The sequence below is a fragment of the Pan paniscus genome, chromosome 1 (assembly GCF_029289425.2).
Source record: "Pan paniscus chromosome 1, NHGRI_mPanPan1-v2.0_pri, whole genome shotgun sequence".
NCBI classification, from domain to species: Eukaryota; Metazoa; Chordata; class Mammalia; order Primates; family Hominidae; genus Pan; species Pan paniscus.
This window is the reverse complement of record NC_073249.2, coordinates 217897628-217913807: the sequence shown is the minus strand read 5'-3', so window position 1 is coordinate 217913807 and position 16180 is coordinate 217897628. Positions and strand designations below refer to the sequence as shown.

Genomic DNA, 16180 nt, shown 5'->3' with positions numbered 1-16180 from the left:
CCGGAGTGCAGTGGCGAGATCTTGGCTCACTGCAACTTCTGCCTCCTGGGTTCAAGCAGTTCTCCTGCTCAGCCTTCTGAGTAGCTGGGATTACGGCGTGTGCCACCACGCCTAGCTAATTTTTGTATCATTAGTAGAGATGGGGTTTCACCAGTCAGCCAGGCTGGTCTCGAACTCCTAACTCACCTGCCTCGGCCTCCTAAAGTGCTGGGATTACAGGCATGAGCCACCGCGTCCAGCCAAAATATATTATTTTTTAATGTGCCTTCCGTAATTAGTTTTTGTCACAAAATGAACAGAACGATAGTATGTGAATCTCATTAATTAGCCATTTGTTGTGGGAAATGGTGATGATATACAGTGTCCTTTTTAAAAGCTCGTAAGTAGCCTGGTTTGGGGAGGGGGCCAATTCAATAGATGATGTTGATATTTTGACTATCAATTGTGGTCAAAATGCAGTTAAAGTTTTTTGTTTGTTTGTTTTTGTTGTTGTTTTTGAGATGGGGTCTCGCTGTGTCCTCCAGGCTGGAGTGGAGTGGCACAGTCTTGGCTCACTGCAACCTCCACTTCCTGGGCTCAAGTGATCCTCCCACCTTAGCGTCCCGAGTAACTGGGACTACATATGCCCTCCACTAAGTCCGGCTACTTTTTGTGTTTTTAGCAGAAACAGGGTCTCACTATGTTGCCCAGACTGGTCTCAAACTCCTGAGCTCAAGTGATCCACCCGCCTCTGCCTCCCAGAGTGCTGGGATTACAGGCATGTGCCACCACACCTGGCCCAGTTAAACTTTTTAGATTCATAGGGCTATGGGAAATCTTTTCATGTTAGTTTTGGTTACTAAAGCACAGCCACAGCTGTTAGGGAAGGTCATCCTCATACCTTAACTGTCAGAGTCTGAGAATTTTGTATTCATTGGTAGTTTGACCAGCCTGTCAACTTATTCTTGAAGAAATCCTCAAGATAAAGTATTAACATTTTTTTTCTACCTGATGATTTTTAGGTAAAGCAGCAGCTTTCTCTTTTTGCTATAATAATTCCATGTAATGTATAGTTTTTCCCCGACTCCCCAGCTTTTTGAGACATTTGAAACAGAGAAGCTGAAAAAAAAACTATAATGAACTTTTGTATACCCATACTTATATATTTTTCCTGAATTATGTGAAAATTATAGATATCATGACAGTTTACCCCAAATACTTCCATGCTTATCTCTTAAAATCAAGAATATTCTTTTTTTTTTTTTTTTTTTTTTTTTTTTTTTTTTTTTAAGACAGAGCCTCACTCTGTCGCCCAGGCTAGAGCAATGGTGCAATCTCAGCTCACTGCAAACTACACCTCCCGGGTTGAAGTGATTCTCCCGCCTCAGCCTCCCAAGTAGCTGGGACTACAGGCACCTGCTATCATGCCCAGCTAATTTTGTGTTTTTGTAGAGATGGGGTTTCACCATGTTGGCCAGGCTGGTCTTGAACTCCTGACCTCAGGTGATCTGCCTGCCTCGGCCTCCCAAAGTGCTGGGATTACAGGCATGAGCCACTGCACCCAGCCAGGAATATTCTCCTAATACCACTATCCCATCTAGGAAATTTAATACTGATTCAATATTGATTCAATATTATATCATGTACAGTCCATTTTCAAATTTCGTTAATTAAATCAAAAATTAGGAAAGAGAGTGTTTTAATCCAAGATCCAGTCAAGGTTTATATATTTCATTTGGTTATGATTTTTTAAATCTTTCATTATACTGGTATTTTTGAATTGTCTAGGCCACATTCTGATTTGTCTGATTATTTCCTCAATATTAGATTCAAGTTAAATCTTTTTGTTAAGAATGCTATAAAGGGGCCGGGTGCAGTGGCTCACGCCTCTAATCCCAGCGCTTTGGGAGGCCGAGACGGGTGGATCACCTGAGGTCAGGAGTTCCAGGCCAGCCTGGCCAACATGGTAAAACCCCCTCTCTATTAAAAATACAAAATTTAACTGGGCATGGTGGTGCACACCTGTAGTCCCAGCTACTTGGGAGGCTGAGGCAGGATAATTGCTTGAACCTGGGAGGCAGAGGTTATAGTGAGCTGAGATTGTGCCACTGCACTCCAGCCTGGGTGACAGAGCAAAACTCCATCTCAAAAAAAAAAAAAAGCTATAAAGGGGCTAGGCACGTTGGCTCACTCTTGTAGTCCCAGCTACTTGGGAGGCTGAGGCAGGAGGATCACTTGAGCCTGAGAGGTCAAGGTTATAGTGAGCTATGATTGTACCATTGCACCCCAGCCTGGGTGACAGAGGGAGACCCTGTCTCCAAAAAAAAGGAAAAAGATTGCTATAATGGTGATGTTGTGTACTTCCTGTTGCATCACATCAGTAGACATAAAATGTCAATTTGTCCTATTATCAATAATGTTAAAGTTTGGTAAATTTGGTTAATGTGATGTTTCCCAGCTCTCTCCATTGTAAATGTATCATTTCCCTTCTTACTAATAGATATCTGGGCATGGACTTTGGATCGTATGCATATTCTGTTTCCCATGCATCTTTTACTCAATTATTTTAGCTTTTTGTTGTTTGTTGTTATTGTTGTTGTTTTTAAGTTGGGGTCTCTTGCTCTGTAGCCCAGGCTGGAGTACAGTGGCACGATCTCAGCTCACTGCACCCTCCGCCTCCCGGGCTCAAGTGATCCTCCTACCTCAGCCCCTCTAGTAGCTGGGACTACAGGTGTGTGCCATCACACCTGGATAATTTTTGTATTCTTTTGTAGACATGGGGTTTGGCCATGTTGCCCAGGCCAGTCTGGAATTCCTGGGCTCAAGCAGTTTGCCTGCCTCAGCCTCCCGAAGTGCTGGGATTATAGGCGTTGAGTCACTGTGCTTGGCCTATTTTAGTATTTATTATCCTTTCTTGATTCAGTTATTACATCTGGGGTTACAATATGGTGATTTTCCAATTGCCATTTCTTCTGCATTTATTAGCCACCTTTTTTTTGGTTTTTTGTTTTTCAGATGGGATCTTGCTGTGTTGCCCAGGCTGGAGTGGCTATTCACAGGCCTGATCATAGCGCACTACAGCCTTCAACTCCTGGGCTCCAGGGATCCCAGGGGCTGGGCATGGTGGCTCACACCTGTAATCCCAGCACTTTGGGAGGCCAGTGACTGCCTCAGCCTCAGCCTCTCGAGTAGCTGAAATGAACAGGTGCATGCCCCATGCCTGGTAATTAGCTAGCTTTTTAAAAATTTTTACTTAAAGAAGAGTTTCCCCTTTTCCTCTCCTTCTTTCAGTATCACCATGGAATCATGAATTCTTTCTATATTCAATGTATGTATTATTTTTCTGTTGATTTATTGGCCAGTGGGATCCTGTGTCCTTTTGAAGTGGCCCCAGTGGTGTTTGAGTTCTTCCATCCTTTCTGACACAAAATGTTTCAGACTCACCTTGTACTTTCCTTGCTTCAGACCTGGAAGCAGCTATTTTTTTCAAGGAACCCTGGTTCCTTTCAGTGGCAGTGGTACTTAGAAACCAAGATCTAGGTGCTAAGTATGCTTAAACAATAACCTTTTATAAAAAAAACATTGCCTGAGGCCAGGCACACTGGCTCACATCTATAATCCCAGCACTTTGGGAGGCCGAGGTGGGCGGATCACGAGGTAAGGAGTTCGAGACCAGCCTGGCCAACATAGTGAAACCCTGTCTCTACTAAAAATACAAAAAATTAGCCAGGCACGGTGGCGTGCACCTGTAGTCCCAGCTACTTGGGAGGCTGAGGCAGGAGAATTGCTTGAACCTGGGAGGCAGAGGTTGTGGTGAGCCGAGATCGCATCACTGCACTCCAACCTGGGTGACAGAGCGAGACTCCACCTCAAAAAAAAAAAATTGCCTGACATTTTGATATTGTATTACCATGTAAGAGGGCTTTCACGTGTTTTTAAAATGGTTCATCTCTTGGTCCTTCCTCTAGTACTGTGTGGGTAGGCAGGTCAAATGCTAAAATCTTCATTTAAAGATGAAGAAGGTGAGGTTTAGAGAGAATTTAACTTTCTCAGAATTAGAAGGCTAGTAAGAACAAGTGCCAGGACCCCAAACCCAAGCCTCTTACCAGTTTAATTTTTTTTTCTTTTTTTTCATAACATGTAGTCTCCTAAAAAAGTGTGTTTAGATATCTAGTAAAGCTATGTAGTTGGTTCGTGGTCTTGGTCACTGCCTGCCCATCTAAAGAGAACACTTCCTTTGTGAGAATAACTGACAAACGACCAGAACCATAGAGGATATTTGCATCCTTCTGAGCATTGCTTGGGAGCTCCTTTTGTAATGGAGTTTGCTAAATGGCTTTCAGCAGTGCTTTGTGATGCATGGAATGTTTGATGTGGGACTTGGCGAGCTCTGTTTGGAAACAGTGGATGGTCATACTTATACCCTTTGTCTCATGACAGCCTGTAATTGGGTCACTGCTAGGGAACCAAAAGAAGCAGGGCTGGGTGCGGTGGCTCACGCCTGTAATCCCAGCACTTTGGGAGGCCAAGGTGGGCAGATCGTGAGGTCAGGAGTTCGAGATCAGCCTGGCCAACATGGTGAAAACCCATCTCTACTAAAATATAAAAATTAGCCGGGCATGGTGGCGGGCACCTGTAGTCCCAGCTACTGAGGAAGCTGAGGCAGGGCACCTGTAGTCCCAGCTACTGAGGAAGCTGAGGCAGGAGAATCGCTTGAACCCGGGAGGTGGATGTTGCAGTGAGCCAAGATTGCGCCATTGCACTCCAGCCTGGGCAATAATAGAGTGAGACTCCATCTCAAAAAAGAAGGAGGAAACCCTGGCAGTAAATCTTAAAATGCTATGCTTATGCTGTAATTTAGTATTGCACTGTTTGAAGGTCTCTTTCTTAACCCTACTTATTTTATTTTCACTAAAATTCAAGTTTTTCAAATTAACAACCTAAGGAAACTTTTTAGAATTTGTCCCCTATTCTCTGCCCACCATGAGAGTTTAATACCTCAGATATACTACATATCTGTATACTGATTATATTTGTACTTCATATATTAAAAGACTGAGATTTTTTTCATCCTCTGAGAACCATTTTTTGGCCCCTTTGGGGTGATATTACCCTTATTGAAAAACGCATGGAGTAGATGGAAAAATGAAGGATACATCTGATTTGTATTACAATAATCCTTTTTTTTTTTTTTTTTTGAGACAGAGTCTCGCTCTGTCTCCAGGCTGGAGTGCAGTGGCGCGATCTCTGTTCACTTCAACCTCTGCCTCCCGGGTTCAAGTGATTCTCCTGCCTCATCCTCCCAAGTAGCTGGGATTATAGGCACGTGCCACCATGGCCAGCTAATTTTTGTATTTTTAGTAGAGACAGGGTTTCTCCATGTTGGTCAGGCTGGTCTCGAACTCCCGACCTCAGGTGATCACCCACCTCGGCCTCCCAAAGTGCTGGGATTACAGGTGTGAGCCACTGCACCCGGTCAGTAATCCATCTTATAGTTGCATATTGAAAATAAAGTGTCTTACTTGAATAACTAAATGCAGTCTATAAATTATTTCAGTCCTAATAGCACTATGAGCTTTTGGTTACCTGAAGGCTAAACTCATCCTACTGATCAAAGATAGTAATTTTTCACTCAGAGGAAGCATCAAAGTCTACAATCTTAATTTTTTTTCCTTCCAAAGAGTTAGATAATTGAGATTTTTGATGATACTGGTGAATTTAATCTTTTTCAATATTGTTTTTCTCTGGAATTTATTGATATATAAGATATTACTTGAATATATTCTAACGCTTAAGGTATACACGTGTTATTTCACCTAAAAATTCCCCCTTTCTCCTACCACTACCCCAGATAAAGAACTCTTGAGTCTTTGAGGGAGTAGAAACATACTGCAGTGAGTTTTTTCTTTTTAACATTTACCCATTACAGACCATCTTGTGTGCTTTGTGGGTTTTTTTCCTAAACATTTCTCTGTATGTCTTTTTATTATTGTTTCCTGCCTTTGTCTCTTTTCCTTGTCCTTTGCTTTCTCTACTTCCCCCAATATTCCTTCCATTTCTCTTTCCCTGCCCTCTTATTTCTTCCCTCTCCTACATGTTATCTCCTTTCTTTTCATTCAGGACTATGAGAGTAAATTGCAGGCCTTGCAGAAGCAGGTTGAAACCCGATCGCTGGCTGCAGAAACAACTGAAGAGGAGGAAGAAGAGGAAGAAGGTGAAATCTAGAGACCGAAAGTTTCCTGTGTATATCTTTTTGAAGTTATATTATCAAATTAGTCACTTATGCATAATCAAAGCTGGATTCCTCTTAGTTGGCCCTATCATTTATTGACATTTTACTGAGCCAGTTTACAGATGATTGAATAGATGTGCAGTGTTGAGAATCCAGGCTGTATTTTATGAGGTGGGGATGGGAGTGATGGTGTTCTTAGACCTTCGCACAGTTTCTGAGCACATGTTCATTTAAATCCCTTAGGAAGTTGACCTGCACTGTCTCTCATATTGCTGTAGATGTGACTTTTAGATATCCATTACAAATATAGAGCTGAATCTTTGTTAAGACAGTCGTTCAATTTGAAGCCATTTCTGGCAAATTTCTAATCATATTGCTTAGTCATGTTTGCCTATCTTAGATTTTCCAGCATTTCTTAGTTGAGTTAGGGCTTTCATTATTACTTATTGCCTTATAATGCAGTATGAACACTTATCACAATTCGTTTTTCTACCCAACCTCTTGGCAATCTCAAGGCTTCAAACTAACTTTGAAGGAACTCTTAATTTATGTATTACATTTCTTATTTATTTATTTACTTATTTATTTTTGAGACAGAGTTTTGTTCTTGTCGCCCACGCTGGAGTGCAATGGCGCAGTCTTAGCTCACTGCAACCTCCGCCTCCTGCCTCAGCCTCCTAAATAGTTGGGATTACAGGGATGCGCCACCACGCCCAGCTAATTTTGTGTTTTTAGTGGAGATGGGGTTTCACCATGTTGGTCAGACTGGTCTCAAACTCCTGACCTCAGGTGATCTGCCTGCCATGGCCTCTCAAAGTAATGGGATTACAGGCATGAGCCACTGCGCCCAGCGAATTTCTTATTTTTAAATAAGTGAGATGGTACCTTTTTTCTCTCTGTAACAGAAAAAAAAAAGAAATATATGAAGTCATACAATGTAACAGAGGTCAGGAGTTTGTCTTTTTTTTTTTGAGACAGAGTCTCACTTTGTCACCCAGGCTTTAGTGCAGTGGTGCAGTCTTGGCTCACTGCAACCTCTGCTTCCTGGGTTCAAGCAATTCTCATGCCTCAGCCTCCTGAGTAGCTGGAACTACAGGTGCGTGCCACCACGCCTGGCTAATTTTTGTAATTTTAGTAGAGATGGGGTTTCTCCATGTTGGCCAGGCTGGCCTCAAACCCCTGACCTCAGGTGATCCGCCTACCTCTGCCTTCCAAAGTGCTGGGATTATAGACGTGAGCCACTGTGCCTAGCTAGGAGTATTTTTTTTTATTGTGGCCACATGTTATACCTTTTTTTAAAAAAAAGAAAAATTTATTTCTTTGTTGTATTATTTTAAATAAATGCAAAAGTAGGATTTTTAAAGATTTTCTGAAATGTATATATTGCTTTCATAATATCAACAGAATTTGGTAAGCTTTACTAAAAAGAAACAAAAGCGGCTGAATGGAGAGAAACTGGAAAACACCTCACCTTGGTAAAAGAGATAAGCTAGAAGAGAGGTGTAATTTTTATATAGTTGTAAGATTGCCATTAAATATGCATCATTCATTCTTTCAGTTCCTTGGACACAGCATGAATTTGAGTTGGCCCAATGGGCCTTCCGGAAATGGAAGTCTCATCAGTTTACTTCATTACGGGACTTACTCTGGGGCAATGCCGTGTACCTAAAGGAGGCCAATGCCATCAGTGTGGAACTGAAAAAGAAGGTATGGAGCAGGAGGACACAGGAGAGCTGGAGGCAAAGCCGAGCCTGCTGTGGGAGCATCTGGGCTCTCACCTTGAATTAACCTTTCCTTTGGGGGAACTCAGCTGCTTTGTGCTATAAAACAGCTTTATATATGTCTTTATTTAATATATGGGCCTGGAACATAGTAGGTGCTAATTAAATTTTTGTTAAATAAAATTTTTTAAAAAAATGTTTTCTACCTTATTTTACAAATAGACTATATTCCTACAAAAACTAGAGAAACATAGTAATAGAAAAATACTTCTCTTGGGTTTCTGAATAATTTTAATTTTCTTCCACTTTTCTGTTATTAAGTTTGCACCTCTGAGTTTGGTATTCCCCTTTGCCATTGATCTGCTTCTCCTCTAGGGTCTGAGAGGCACTGCTGTGTAGTGGACAAGCACATGCACCCTGGACCCAGACAGTCCAGGTTCCAGTCCCAGCTCCACGAGTGGTGTTGATCCCCCTAGCCCTGTGCCTCCATTCCCCCATCTACATAATGGGGTTGGCAGCAGTACCTGGCACCAAGGGATTTTGTGAGGAATGAAAATGGGCATATGCATAAAGCACTTATAGTGTCTGGCATGGTAAAAGGCAATAAATGTTATTCATTTTTGTAAGTAGTACCAAAACTTCACACCAAACCTTAGATTCAGTCTTCTGTATGCCCCCGTGTTTATCAGTTTCTTCACTGCTAAGATTACAGTGGAAGACCATATTGTGTAGTAGGTAAGAGCATGGACCACCTAACTTTGGGGAAATTAATTATCTTCTCCTAAAACTAAATTCTAGTTTTAGGGAATACGATATGTTCTTCATTCATAATCTCGGCAGCCTTTCTCATTTTATAATTATTTATTAGCCACTCCTCTCCTCAAGTAGACTAAATAAAGGCAGTAACTGTCTTTTTTTCTTACTACTGTGCATAGCATTTAATTAATATTAAATAATTGTTTAATAATTGTTGATGAAACTATAACGTGGTAGGGAGAAATAAATGATGCGATGTCGTGAAGTACTTACCATATTTATTAAACACTTTTATAAAACCATATTTATTAAACACTTTTTTTTATGAGATAGGATCTGGCTCTGTCGCCCAGGCTGGAGTACAGTGGCGCAATTATGGCTCACTACTGCCTCCACCTTCTGGGCTGGGCTCAGTTTGTAGAGACAGGGTCTCACTGTGTTGCCTAGGCTGGTCTCAAACTCCTGGGCTCAAGTGATCCTTCCGCCTCGGCCTTCTAGTGTGCTGGGATTACAGGTGTGAACTTCCATGCCCAGCCAAATAAACGCTTTTAAGAGCAGTAGTTGCAATCCTCTGAATTTAAAATGGGAAACCTTGCTGTGTTTTCATCCTCTCTCATTAGTGAGGGACTAGATATGCATTTTGTGGTCGACCTTTTGTTCTCTGGTATAAATTCTATAAAAGTCTTCATTCATTCAATCAAAATGTATTTATAAAGATTTTATGCCGGGTGTGGTGGGTTGTGCCTGTGATCTGAGCCGCCGAGGTGGGTGGATCATTTGAGCTCAGGAGTTCAAGACCAGCCTGGGCAATGTGGTTAAACCCCATCTCTACAAAAAATTTTTAAAAATCAGCTAGGCTGGTGATGCATGCCTGTAGTCCCAGGTACTCAGGAGGCTGAGATGGTAGGATCACCTGAGCCTAGGAGGTGGAGGCTACAGTGCTCTGTGATTGCATCACTGCACCCAGCCTGGGTGACAGAGTGTAACCTTGTCCCCACCGTGCCTCCCCTCAAGAAGATTTTCGTATGTGCAAAAACACTGCCAGGCTAGGAAAACAAAGTCCTTAAATAGCTTAATTTGAAGTTAGGGTTATTCCCTATGACTGCTAACAGGTGGCCATATTTTTCAGTAGAAAGTTAGTCACAAGATATTTGTTGAGCACATTCTACCTCTTTCCCATTGGGTATGATTGTATCGTCTCATCTCTGAAGCTTGCTTGCTGAAAACCATTTGTCAATGGTTTATTCTTTCTATTCAGGTGCAGTTTCAGTTTGTTCTGCTGACTGACACACTGTACTCCCCTTTGCCTCCTGAATTACTTCCCACTGAGATGGAAAAAACTCATGAGGACAGGCCTTTCCCTCGCACAGTGGTAGCAGTAGAAGTCCAGGATTTGAAGAATGGAGCAACACACTATTGGTCTTTGGAGAAACTCAAGTATGAAAACATTCATAAAGGCTGGTTGTTTTATTTAGGAAATAACAATGACCTGCTCAAGTGAGCTCCCTCCAGCTCTCCTCTCTCTGAGGACACTGTTGCTTACTTCCCTGTACTTTCTAAATGCTGTTGCTGGCCAATGGTATTACCATCCATCTGTTTTCTTTTAAGTGAATAAATGCACTCCTCACACACTCTGACATTTGTAGATATTTAAGTTTACCCTCCATAGACCCTCCTTTAAATTTTAAATATTCCAGTTTCATCATATTTCTGTTTCAGATTTGGAACTTATTTATCTTTTCTATCCTGGACCTCAGGATAATCAATAATAAACATGGAAGTTATAATCTGGCTTCTTTTACATGTAGTATAATGAGGTATTTCCCCCGTCTCAGTGTATTTGAGATGTCACATACAGTTGACCTACAATATTTCCCCTTATGACTTTTCACCCGGTAGAGGATAGGTGGCCATTCTTGACTTTTGATGGCTTATCTCTAGAATCAAGACACTTCAGATACTGAGTGTTGGTTTCTGTATTTTTGGGCTTCATTCTTTTTAGTAACATTAAACAGTGGGAGCAACTCCTTTTTTTTTTTGAAGAAAATCTTGAACGGAAGATGCTTCCAAAGTGAAAGTTTAATGCAATCTCATTATATTAACCCAATGTGCTTTGTGTTTACTAAATAGGCAGAGGCTGGATTTGATGCGAGAGATGTATGATAGGGCAGGGGAGATGGCCTCCAGTGCCCAAGACGAAAGCGAAACCACTGTGACTGGCAGCGATCCCTTCTATGATCGGTTCCACTGGTTCAAACTTGTGGGGAGGTATGTGATGATTTTGTTGATGTCTTCTTTTAAAATAATGAATAGTTTTAAGTGTTTAAAACCTGAGCAGATAATATAAAAAGTTAAGAGGAAAAAAAAAAGATGTAAAAAGGCCTTATCTATAATCTTATCCCCTCATAACCACTGCGTCATTTGGTATATTTCCCTTCAGTTATATGCAGCAGGCATTTTTGTTTCGACTCTCAAACTTTCAGCCAAAGTATTTAAATCTTCCCTGACTTTAAACTTACAAAGTGTTCTGTAATTGATTAAGATAAATTTAGAAGGAAAAGAAAACTTATGCCTGTATCCTACACAGTTTAAATTCATAGTACAGCTTATCAGACACAATCTCTTCGTGATCTGATTTGTTTTTCTTTTTTTTAAAAAGCAATTCATCCCACTTTAGTCATTGCAAGGGTAAATTAATTGCACCTTGGTAGTCCCCTTCAGCCTCATTTTTTATACATTATTTCCAGCACTTAATGAAAACACATAGTGCCTCTATGAGTCCATATTGAGTCAAGTGTTCTTAGAGGTTTTCAAATTTTCAAAGCAGGGAAATTTAACTTTGAGCTTATGATTTCAGAATTTGAATTGCTTTTTCAATTGCAGAAAACCCTGTGATGTTTTTTAAAGAAGCTGGGTAAAAAGGAGTTGCCGAAGTCATAGTATGTTGTGGAAATGAAGTAAATCTTTTCCACTCTACTCTGATAGCAAAGTAGTTTTTCAAAGAGATGAATTGGCCAAACACATCTTACCCTAGCAAAGCACATGCTGCTTTGCCATATGCCATTTCATCCATTTTGGTTTCTGCTCCAAAATGACATGAGAATTTCAGTAAAGACTGAAAGCCTTCTTGTTTCACTTTGATGTTGAGTGGGTCCTTTGAGGCCTGGATGCTGATCTTTTATGTGAACTGGAGAATGTAAACGTGTTATAGCACAGTATTTACCTAGGATGGTCTACTCACGTGTTTCCTTTGCTTTTCTTATTCTAAGGATTAGTCCTTACATAACTTTTTCAACTTGCCCTTGTTCCCTTTCACCTGACCCAAATGATTTATGCTTATTTTATCCTTTTGCTTTTCCATTTGCTTTTATTGTGTTGATTCCCCAGTGGATTCTGTCCTGTTGGCACCTATTGCTTCCTGTTTAACCAACTATTCCTCTCTCCCTGGCTGTGTTAATTGGCGTCTTACCTGGTGTCTAGCTCCCCCATTTTCCACGGCTGTGTGAATGAGCGCCTTGCCGACCGCACACCCTCCCCCACTTTTTCCACGGCCGATTCCGACATCACTGAGCTGGCTGACGAGCAGCAAGATGAGATGGAGGATTTTGATGATGAGGCATTCGTGGATGACGCCGGCTCTGACGCAGGGACGGAGGAGGGATCAGATCTCTTCAGTGACGGGCATGACCCGTTTTACGACCGATCCCCTTGGTTCATTTTAGTGGGAAGGTTGGTGAGGTTATTGTGAGAAAGGCGAAAAGGGACCAGCTCTTGCTCTGAAGGCCTCCCTGCTTGCACAATTTTGGATAACCTTGCATTAGCCAATTCAACTCATGAATGCTCTTTTTCAAGTTCTCCAATACTTCAAGCTCTTAGTCAGTGCTGGTCTGGTTGAGATGGTTCTCAGGCATTGTGTGTGAGGTCCTCAGTCTACTCAGCACAATACGTAGCAATATATGAAGACTGCATGGAAGACACCTTGTCTTAAATTGCCCAGTAATTTTGTTCTGAAGAAGGGAACCCCAAAGGAGAAAGTAAAGCTAAGAGTCAAACGTAGTGGGTTCAGTGAATAGTATTATGGTCTAGATGTTTCCTTTTTAAAGGATTGTGATTGAAAAAGCATATGGAGGTAACATGAGAGAGGGGGCAGAGTGAGGCCAAGGTTTGGCTGAAGAATTTGTGGTACTGCAGGAGTCAGAGGACAAAAGTAGATTCAGGAGTAGAGTTAAATTTATTTTTTGCTTAGTCTACTGAATCCTAAAAAGAATCAGGAAAGTTAAGCTTCTCCTTTACCTAAAACGGATGCCTGTCTTCGGCCAGTTTCACTGAGCCTATCTACGGATCTTTGGCATCTGCTAAAATTTTAACCTATAGGGTTTATAATGATAAAGCTCAGAAAATCATCTGTTGACCCCATCAGCAGTGAATATTGGCCAGGCACGGTGGCTCACCCCTGTAATCCTAGCACTTTGGCTCACACCTGTAATCCCAGCACTTTGGGAGGCTGAGGTGGGTGGATAACCTGAGGTCAGGAGTTTGAGACCAACGTGACCCATGAAACCCGTCTCTACTAAAAATACAAAAATTAGGCTGGGTGTGGTGGCTCACGTCTGTAATCCAGCAGTTTGGGAGGCCAAGGCGGCCGGGTCACCTGAGGTCAGGAGTTTGAGACCAGCCTGCCCAACACGGTAAAACCCCGTCTCTACTAAAAATACAAAAAATTAGCCGGGCATGGTGGCGGGTGCCTGTAATCCCAGCTACTTGGGAGGCTGAGGCAGGAGAATCACTTGAACCCGGGAGGCAGAGGTTGCAGTGAGACAAGATTGCACAACTGCACTCCAGCCTGGGTGACAAGAGCGAAACTCCGTCTCAAAGAAAAAAAAAAAAAAACAATGAATATTTGTTCGGTGCTATATGAAACTGCTTTGTGTTAAGACTAGTTCACCAAACTGAGGCATTGTCTCTGGCTCTCAGTTTGTGCATCCATCTTTCAGTGATGCAGAACTCTCTATGCACATGGTCCTAATACTGGTGTCTTTGTTCATCTCCAGCCTTCATGCTGAGGTAATTTAAATTACAAGTTCAACAGTAGAGCACGCATTGGATTAACCAAAAAGTATGTCCAGGTTTAAAAGTATTAAATTTAACTTTAATGGTACATTAGAATCACATATTGTTGAATCCTTTATAAATAAGGGAATTATGTCAGTGTTAAATGGATGAGTACCAGTTATCTAAAAATTAAAGGATAGCGAGTCTCCTGACCTAGTAGAGACATAGGTTCTAAAATTTATCTCACCAGGTGCAGTGGCTCACACCTGTAATCTCAGCAACTCTGGAGGCTGAGGCCAGAAGTTTGAGACCAGAGTGGGCAACATAGTGAGACCCTGTCTCTTTGAAAATTTAAAAAACAATTAGCTGGGTGTTGTGGTGCATGCCTGTAGTCCCAGCTTCTTGGAAGGCTAAGGCAGGAGGATAATTTGAGCCCAAGAGTTTGAGGCTGCAGTGAGCCATGATTGCACCACTGCACTCCAGCCTGGGGACAGAGCAAGACCCCAACTCTACCAAAAAATATAAAATAAAATAAAACAGAATTTGTAGTATGGTATTGGTCACATGGTCAGAACCTCATAACTAAATTAGAAGATGATCATTCTTATGGAAAGGGGGAAAAGAAAAGCTTTTTTGATAGAAATGAAAGCCTCAAGTGTAACTGTAGGTCATAGTATTAGACAGTCTCTGGGTTTTCCAGTGGCAAAGGAGCATTTAGAATTCAGTTTTTCCATGAATAAACATAAAGGGATTATGTGGCCATGAATATTGTTTTCTACTGGCATATCGCCATGAATAGATACGTAGAATTTCAGAGAAGCTGATTTTTATTAAAATTGAGAAAGGTATGTACAAATAATGGGACAATAATGCTTGCTTCATTTGATGGCTGCCTGTGTTCTTCAGCACGTTTCCATCCTGTTCTAAGGGAGTTGGAAGTTAAAACCCAGTTTCTGGCCATAAACTTTGTCCCAGTGCTAATTACACAGTTTCTAAAACTGTTCGCTTGTGTTCTATACCATTGCAGTGAAGAGTAGGCAGCTTCATCTTACGTAACATGGTGAGGAGAAGCCTGACCTAATTGTCAGGAGAAGCCTTGGGTCCTAGGCCATCTCTGTCACTATGACAAGCAACTTAAAGTGAAGCCTTTGGGCTCTCAAGTGTAAAGTGAATAACAGGTAGAAATAAAGAGCCATAAAGATCTTTTTCAACTTTCATATTCTGTCATCTACACTAGCAAAAATGAATATCCTGGTTAAGACTTCTACTAAGAAGCATTTGTATTTTGAGGAAGTTGTGTGGAAACTCAAGACAATCCCACTTAATGTGGAAATTAACTGAGGATACATGTATTGTTTTCTCTCTAGTTTTATAGTTTTCTTTCTTTTAATCATGTCAGATGTAAGTATAGGTATAAAGCAATCAACTCTATTTTGATTTTCACATAAAATACTTATGGAGCTGTGGCTCAGGAATTGATTTTTCCATTTGTTTAGGTTCCCAAGTTCTAACCTTGCAAGAAAGGACTGGGGGAGGAAGTGAAATAATATAATAGCAATCAGTAAAGTGAAGGATAGCTTTCCATTTTTGCCCTTGACTACATTTCTCTTCTACAAACAAAATTTACAATAATGCAACATCACCCAGTTGTGTAGTGGTCATTGTATGTGTAAGGAAAGTAACTACTTTCCTGTTTTTGTGATTCACAAGATTGGATTTCTCCTATTGGCATATAATTGCCAATATAAATCACTTGTAAAATTTTTAGTTTCTGGCTGGGTGCGGTGGCTCACTCCCGTAATCCCAGCACTTTGGGAGGCCGAGGTGGGCAGATCATGAGGTCAAGAGTTCGAAACCAGCCTGGCCAACATGGTGAAACCTCGTCTCTACTAAGAATACAAATATTAGCCAGGCATGGTGGTTTGTGCCTGTAATCCCAGCTACTCAGGAGGCTGAGGTAGGAGAATTGCTTGAACCCGGGAGGGGGAGGTTGCAGTGAGCCGAGATCGCGCCACTGCACTTCAGCCTGGGCAACAGAGCGAAGACTCTGTCTAGGGGGAAAAAAAAAATTAGTTTCTTGTGAAATTCCATTAGTAAGTTTGTTTTTTAGCCATGACTGCCTCTGCTAAAACTTTATATTGCAAGTGAAAAAGAGCTTGTCCCTTTAGCTATTCTCTTATGGCATGCTGGGATGTTATGAACCATCCATCATAATTTGGGATGAAATGTAAAATATTTAAGCTAGTCTTCTGGGTTAAAAGGGGGTTAAAGATGATGATTCTGTGATCTCTCTAAGTACCTTAACTGACATTCTTTCTATAAGTAGCACCATAATTTTGCTAATTTTTCTTATCTTTATGTTGACCAGTTTGTTCCACTTTTTGAAGTAACTTCATTGAACTTTCTGCTAACGTATCCTTTACATATTCCCCTCTCTCAT

At 41.3% G+C, this 16180-nt stretch overlaps 1 protein-coding gene across 17 annotated transcripts in view; it reads left to right on the top strand.

The window, feature by feature from the left end:
* Positions 1 to 16180, top strand: part of KIF1B (kinesin family member 1B) — a 211485-nt gene that overhangs the window by 104341 nt on the left and 90964 nt on the right. For 11 of the 17 annotated variants that reach the window (XM_063594790.1, XM_063594780.1, XM_063594786.1 and 8 more), the window contains 5 exons: positions 6100 to 6193; positions 7770 to 7918; positions 9947 to 10125; positions 10819 to 10956; positions 12169 to 12417. In XM_063594790.1, the coding sequence (XP_063450860.1) occupies positions 6100 to 6193; positions 7770 to 7918; positions 9947 to 10125; positions 10819 to 10956; positions 12169 to 12417 (809 nt within the window). The remainder of the gene's footprint in view (positions 1 to 6099; positions 6194 to 7769; positions 7919 to 9946; positions 10126 to 10818; positions 10957 to 12168; positions 12418 to 16180) is intronic. The other 6 variants (XM_063594801.1, XM_063594798.1, XM_063594800.1 and 3 more) reach the window with 1 other exon arrangement.